Genomic DNA, 7,500 nt, shown 5'->3' on the forward strand with positions numbered 1-7,500 from the left:
TTGCATTCGGATTCTTTTACAGTGCGACGCGCCTTACCGTGGCCACCTAACAAAGCTTTTTAAAACGTATACACCAATCAGGGTGAGCGAATTTGATTGAGAGTCACCCCTCCTTGCAAAGTTCGCACGGTTGTAAGTTGAACACCGTTGAATGGGTTGTTTGAGTTGACACACTTACACGTAGATGTCAAATGTGAAAGTTTGTTGGGTGGCCACGGTAAGGCTCGTCGCACTGTAAAATTTTATTTTTCATATATGCTTTTTTATTTTAGAAATCTGAACTGGATTTTTAATAACGCAAGTTTAATCGTAACAGAAGGCTCCAACATATTAAACTAAAAGCTCACAAGTGATGAAATGGGAGCATTAGTATACGTCCGAAAACGGGCATTGATTATAAGAAAAGAAATAGTTAAGCGACAATGGCCGTTTTCATACAAGAGATGCATAATCCGTCCAGACGAATTGTGCGTCTCTCGTGTTATTAATAATTGTATGCGCGTTTTTGAGACGCAGACGGCGACCGGAATTGAGCGCTGTTTTCCCTTTAACTTGTCCTCACACAACCACATTTACATTGCTAAGTATCTTTTGTCCATTAGAGATTATTAGTATAAAAATCTGCAAGACATCACTACCATGTTCTCTCGCCGGATGCCGTCCGCGTCTCAAAAACGCGCGTGCTTAACTGCTCTCTATTCATATAGTGTAAAGACGGGAAGAACTACGTAAGATATTATCTGTCTGGACGAATAATCTTCCGTTGAGCGTCGTTCAAGACACGCAACGAAAGATACTTCGTCCAGACGCATTATGCATCTTGTGCCCGTCTTTATAGTAGACGAGTTTAACAAATGCAGAAAAAATGTTTGCTCAAGGTCGTCCCAGGCGGATTATATATATGTGTCTTATATAGTTCGTCTTTACGCTAAACGAATAAAACGAGAGACGCATGATTCTTCTAGACGGATTATGCGTCTCTGGTATAAAAACGGCCAATCATATGAGCCTATTTATTGATATTTATTATATTAATTGGCAAACTGGTCCGAGGTGACAAGGAAAATTCTGATTGGTTCTCTGAGCGGTCTGAATTTGGCAATACGGACCACTAAGATGGACCGGTCACGAAGCAGCGCATACATAGGCTGCCAAACTGTTCCCATTTTCTGTTTCCATTTTCTGGGACATGAAAAGGAAAAATGCGAGAACTGTTTTTTTATTTAGTCATGTCGGAGTTTCAGTACGAATGTTATTTTCCAGAATCGTGAACAGAAGCAGGTTAAGAGGCAAGACTCGAGGAATAGAAAACCCTGCGCAAGAGAGCCAATATAATAAAAAACTTATTGAACTATTGTAGCTTGTTCGGCCTGTACTGGGAAAATAGTGGTCTCGTTCCTTTTTTGCAAGTTTCAGGCGAGGTCCATAAACTTGCAAAAAAAAGGACCGAAGTCGACTAATATGTTACCAGTACGGACCTCACACCTACGTATTGTCCAACATGGCGGCGATGACATACTTACGTCATCAGCAGCTATATGTAAGAGGGATTTGTTGAAAGGCTGTATTGGTCCAGTTGACCACTCTCTACACAGAGTTTGAAATATATACCACGTTGAACGTCAGCCAAGGTTTTTTTTACATGCCCGTTTTACTTCGACGTGTTTAGAGTGTGCAATTGCATAATCACAAATACAACAGTAGTGCATAGATTGAAATTGTCGGAGATCGTATTTTCCACCGGATAATTTATCCGGCCTTCGAATATCGCGGCATTAGAGCTTCAGTTTAATTAAAGGCTCACGTTCAACCGTCAGGCATTGCATGCCGCGGAACAATTTTCAAAATCCAGCCAAATTTGAAATTCATCCAATCAGATCGCTGCGACAAGCAATGCGAATTTCCAAACAAAAACAAACGGTCGAAAAGCCTGTTGAAGGTGGGCCTTTAATCGACCAAATGCCTGAGGAAACTAATGTCGTGTAAAGACGAAGCTGCGAAAATTGGGTGATTTCAGGACCAATTGTCCTGAAGATAAATGTACCCTTGTTTCCGTATGCATTACACGACTATCATAATACCATAATAAAGTTCCTTACCCTGAATCTCTCATGCCATGGCATTTGAAAAAGGCGAATAACGTCAAGTTTCGATCCCACTTCTGTTACCATGGTAAGTCCGCGAGTCTTAACGTCAGCGTCGTTGAGTTCATTCTGCCAACAGAAGCCTAGGAGCTAAATAACAAGAATAATTTACTTCGAGTAGTTAACACAAGAAGTGACATTTTAAAGTTTGGTAGCGCTGGGGGCATTATTAAACTGAGAATAATATACATTGAAATCAACTCAACTAAAATCAAACGTTGGTCTTTGAGGAGAGGGGAAAAAAGGATTACCCGGAGAAAAACCTCTCCGGAGCAGAGAAGAGAACCAACAAGGTCAAACCATAGTTAATAGACGAGAATGGTTATGAAACCCGACAACTTTCTTTGTTGTAGGTTTTTGTTCTCTTTTTTGGCCTTGACCGTGCACAAAACACAATAGTTGTTTACTCCGTACTGAGGAACTAACCAATAGAAACGTGTTGGTTACGTAATTCATGCATAGTGTATGAGCGCAAAACAAAAGATTGTGCACGGTCGTGGACTTTGCAATCTAAATCTTGGCATCTTTGTTTGCTCCTCTGATGTTTGCCGAGCTTCCAAACCAGTCCCCTCCATTAACTATGGTAAAACCACACATGGAGGGGGAGGGGCGCCCATTGACAATCTAATTTTGCACAGTTTCATTGCGAACAGTAACTTGAAGTTTTTATTTCATATTTTACTAAGAACAGCATCGTCATCAACGAAGGGAAAAATCTGCAACAATCAATGGGCAGTTTTAAGCGCTTGGATCAATTTGTACAGAGCCAGTCATTAGTCATGCCGGGTGCGACAGCTCATACATACAACATGATTCGTTTGGGGCTGCAAAGTCGTCGTTTTCTGACGGCATTCAAAGTAAAAACTCTGAGTGATATTGCTGAAAACAATGCAACTATGTACATCATTTGCGTGTTTGACAATAGAAATATTCGTCAACGTCGACCTAACGAACAAACCTGCGAGCGCGTAGAGCAAGCCTATCTCAGGCCCCTTACACGTTGTCGATGACATGTCTGTCATCTCCTTGACTAGTTATAACAATACAGTGTTTCATCGGAAAGTCCATGGTATAAATCGCGGAGGGCAGGTAGATAAGAACAAATGCATACACGGATCGTAGAAGTACTGATTAAAAACATGACAGCACTGTATTGTCATGTAACAACTTCAAAAAGTTCCTCTTTTCAAATTATGACGGCATCTTGGACAAGCATGCGTTGTTTTCAAAGGATCATGTGCTATTTTTCCAAACTACAAAGATAACATTAAACAGAAAGGAAAAATGGTTACACGACAGCTATCTGCATGCTATGCTTTGTATTGACAGAAGATTAGAAAAAGCAAGCTTTTTTCATTATTTGAGAAGCCAAAAGGTCAGATTGAACATCAACAAGAAGGAATTTAATTATCCTCAATGAATCCAGCTTCGTGAATCCTTTGCTTTTATCCATAAACCCCTACATATCCTCCGCGTGGCTAGTTGTTCCGCAACTTGTGGAACTGATATACCAGTTATTCAAATTATTTAAGTACTGGATGAAAATTTTATTTCTACGAAAATCTGCTAGAGTGCCGCGGGATGAAGCAATTCCCTGCAAAATCATGCCAAATACTGCGACCGTCTTCATTTTTACAAATTATTTTGCGAATTTTCTCAGCACAGTCAACCAGATTACTGACTGAATGCCTGAAGGTGGAATCCCTCGATTCCCTTAACAGACGAGCCAACGACGACTGTTCTGGACGGTCTGTACCCGTTCGAACGGACCAATATTTTTCCTCACCGCCACAACGCGGAAAAAATCGCTTCTGTATCCGACGTTTGAACCTTTCTTACTAACCATTTGGTAGTAGCCGTTATCTTTAAATAATGTATCAAGACCTCCCGAAAGGGATTTGTAAAGTTCATTGGCTTCTCTTAGATTTCCCTTAATTTGAGGCAAAGGTTGATAATTCTTGCATTCATAACGGATTTTTGCGACCTCTCTTTCTGTGATGCAGTGGTTACCGGTGCTTGGGTAAGGTTAAAAATACCTGCGAATTACTGGCGACCTCCAGTCGCTCGAAGCAGCTGTTCACAGGCTATCTGGACAAGGACGACAAGGGAATTAAGGGGACACAATTTTGCCATACAAACTCATTAATGGAGAAAAGAAATAGTCGACTCAATGATGCAGATCCTACAACATAGTACGATGAACCGATCTTATCCAGTCGGTTATGCGGTGGCGAAAATCCATATATCTTAAATTAGGAGATACCTCGAATATAAGTAAATCTTCTAATCTGATAAACTCGGTTTTGTAATGGATCGTGCGAAGATTGGTATTTCTGATCGGTCGCAACGTAATTTAAAAGTTTCATTTTGTCTCTGTGTATTTAAACAGGATCCGAAGTTGTCCTCAGTTTACGTTCAATTTCGCCTTTCTCGTATCATGTTGCATTCACAATCTTAAAAGATCAAAGGGTACACTTAGCAATCGAAAGGTTAATTTAGTCTTCAAGTTAAACTAATGCTTCTGTCGTGATCGATTTGGCATGTTGAAGTCCATTAGTGGTCCTGATAGGTGGTTCTGACACGCGAACATATTTCAGCAGAAATTAATAAAAGGGCCCCATGTTTAATTGATCTCGTGGCCTTGTAAATTCTACACTGAGTTCGCAACAGGATTTGCACACTCAGAAGAAGTTCCAAAAGTGGGAATAGTTGGCCCGGGTAGTTGGCATCCTCCCCCTTTCAAGCAACCACTTAAAATAACTCTCTTATGTTTGTCAGCGATATTAAATTTATGTTGTAAGTTGCCATGAAGAAGACAAAGGACCAAAAGCCATAATTGGGCCCAAGGTGGCGCGATTCTCACAGTTAATAAAAAGTAGCGAGTCATTATGATGGCTAATATCTTACCTTGACGATATTTGCATGTTGTAATTGTTGCAGCATAATTATTTCCTTTGCTAGCTTGTATTTCGCAAAAATGAAACACTCGTCTACCGAACTACGCGATCGTTTTATGCATTGAGTGATATCTTCATTGTCAAGTTGGACACTTTTTATCGCTACCTCGGTGCCTTGGTATACTCCCTTTTGTACAGTTTTGGTGTATCCACGACCTACGAGTCCCAAAACGCTCATAGCTGTGATGTCACGGCAACCAAGATACGGCGGCCTCAGTGTTTTTTTTTTCGCTTCAGTATTGTTATATTTTGTCATATCGCCATTTGAAGTTCTCCATTGTAGAAGAGATGTTAGAGCTCTTCCTTGTTCCTTGAACAAGTCATCAGACTTGCGGTCTTGAAAGATTCCATTGGCGTTGATTTTCCTATTATTATGCGAAACGAGTGAAGGTAAGCCATTCAAACCACTATTTACCTCCCCATGATAAACCGTGTGGTCCTCATGAATTCGATGAAAAGATTCCAAAATGGCGAAAAGAGCAGAGTAAAATAGTGAAAAAATAATCAGGGTCGACAGAGTTCGCAGCGGCCAAATTCGCCTCGGTTTCATCACGAATGCGTTCCTTGCATAAGACCAAAAGCGCTTTTGAATGTTCTAGTTCCTCGCTCAAATAATCCATTTTTAGCCTGGCTTGGCAACTGCAAAACCTCTTGAAAATGTCTCATGTCTGACAAATGTCAGAGATGACCGCGGATGTGCAGTGTAAACACAGCCGGCCGGGCATATCAACACACGAAACTTGGAAATAAGCGTTAACAAAAGATTAGGAACTAATAGCGTGGGGCTGACAAAACGGAAGTCGTTAAATGGAACATCAACGTTTGGACAAAGGCTTCCAATAATCTGTTTAAATATCACGCCCATTAAAAGAGCGATACACGACCCGCCTACCCGATTATATTCCGTCAAATACAAGTATTCAAATTACGACTTTTGTCTTGATAATTAACGGATGTACTAGAGACAATCAAGTCATGCGGTACGAGCTAGGGCGGTTCACTACAGAGATCGCAATGAAACCTTGACAAAAAAAGACTCGAAGCAATATTTATCGCACGGTCATGTTGATGGCAACCTTAAAAGATTTGCTACCAACACGTCAACGAAGACATTATGGTAAACTGCGGGTTTCAAACTTTTTCGTGATTGTTACCGTCTAAAAACTTTTTTTCGATTTCTCCTGGTTTTACACACTGCAGAACTAATCACATTTGTAGAGTTTAGTTTCTAATGTGGTGCTTCGTCGGTGGGGAACTGAAACACAGAAAATGGGTTCATCGAAGAAACCTTCGACCTGTCGCTCTGACGAAGGCTTAACGCTCGAAATGTCAGCTACAAAACTTTGTTTCTTTACGGTGGTCAATTCACCATATCAAACCAGTTGACAAATCCATTTCGGAGTAATTACCTCTTTAATAATTGTACTTGTTGGAACAGTGTTTAACATAATGATCACGAGAGGAAATCAAATTTTTCCTTTAAGTGCTTAAGTTATCTAAGAAACCTTAATGATTAAAAGCATGTGGAGAGCCATTTGAAGGCTATTGTTTAGCTCTAGTGGAATTATCTCTGATTTTGCTGCTACTTTCCTAGTGCTCACGCAAAAAAAATGATGCCATTTATAGCCTCGGCATATTTGCCAAAAGGGGGATTCACGTTTGTAAATCAAATGATCTGACCCCTGGCCAACGCCATGAAGTCTGCTTATCCTTGGTGCTAAGAAAAGGGTGGAACTTAACGCTAGTGCACATGTGAAATATACTGAACATTGCCGTCTATTGTTAGCCATATTATCTCTTCCGAGTGAAGGAAATTTACATGGAGCCACGATCTGCACAAAGCTTTATCTTTATATCCATCGGCCAATAAGAGGTAAAATAGACATCTGGTCGCAAAATCAATTAATAAAAGTTAAAGAAAAATATATTCGCATTCGCACTGACAAACATTCTTTATGCGTGGCGCTGGTAAGCCTGAGATTCGTGTTTTTTTATTGGTCCAGCACGCTCTTGACGAGAGACTCTCGAAATAATCAAGATTTCCAAAGCAAAAGATCATCGCACTTACTGAAACAACATTTAACGAAGAAGCCACGGGCTTGTTGTAAAATTTACAACTGCTGACGCCAAAGCTTGGACATGCGGAAAACCGTGAAACTGTCCCTTTAAGGCTTCTTCGCAACTACCTGAGTCATTTCGTTAACCCGATGATCATCATGCATTTCAAGCACAAGAAGGGTGCCGGTATCAGAGGACGTCTTGAAAAAAAAGCTTTTAGTAGTTCAGGGATACTATCCGCGACATTCATGAACTATGTTTGACCCACTATCGACATAATACGTTAAGTTACACTCGCATTGGCTTCTAAAAGTGAGAGTTTAATTTCTAAAAGGAATGGT

The 7,500-nt window shown here is 40.5% G+C and overlaps 2 protein-coding genes across 3 annotated transcripts in view; both read right to left on the reverse strand.

Annotated features, from left to right (window-relative positions):
- Positions 1-5,937, reverse strand: part of LOC137993372 (extracellular tyrosine-protein kinase PKDCC-like) — a 12,380-nt gene extending 6,443 nt beyond the window's left edge. Inside the window, exons 1-2 of one of the 2 annotated variants that reach the window (XM_068839181.1) lie at positions 5,052-5,937; positions 2,100-2,234 (exon numbers count right to left, since the gene is read on the reverse strand). In XM_068839181.1, the coding sequence (XP_068695282.1) occupies positions 2,100-2,234; positions 5,052-5,651 (735 nt within the window). In that variant the 5' untranslated portion in view covers positions 5,652-5,937. Of the gene's footprint in view, positions 1-2,099; positions 2,235-2,350; positions 2,640-5,051 lie in introns of those variants that run through there. The other variant, XM_068839182.1, reaches the window with a different exon arrangement.
- A 559-nt stretch (positions 5,938-6,496) lies between these two features.
- Positions 6,497-7,500, reverse strand: part of LOC137993373 (THO complex subunit 3-like) — a 14,415-nt gene continuing 13,411 nt past the window's right edge. The window contains exon 11 of the mRNA XM_068839183.1: positions 6,497-7,500. This exon is cut by the window's right edge and continues 91 nt beyond it. The gene's annotated coding sequence lies outside the window, so the exon portion shown is untranslated.

The sequence above is a fragment of the Montipora foliosa genome, chromosome 2 (genome assembly GCF_036669935.1).
Source record: "Montipora foliosa isolate CH-2021 chromosome 2, ASM3666993v2, whole genome shotgun sequence".
Taxonomy (NCBI): domain Eukaryota; kingdom Metazoa; phylum Cnidaria; class Anthozoa; order Scleractinia; family Acroporidae; genus Montipora; species Montipora foliosa.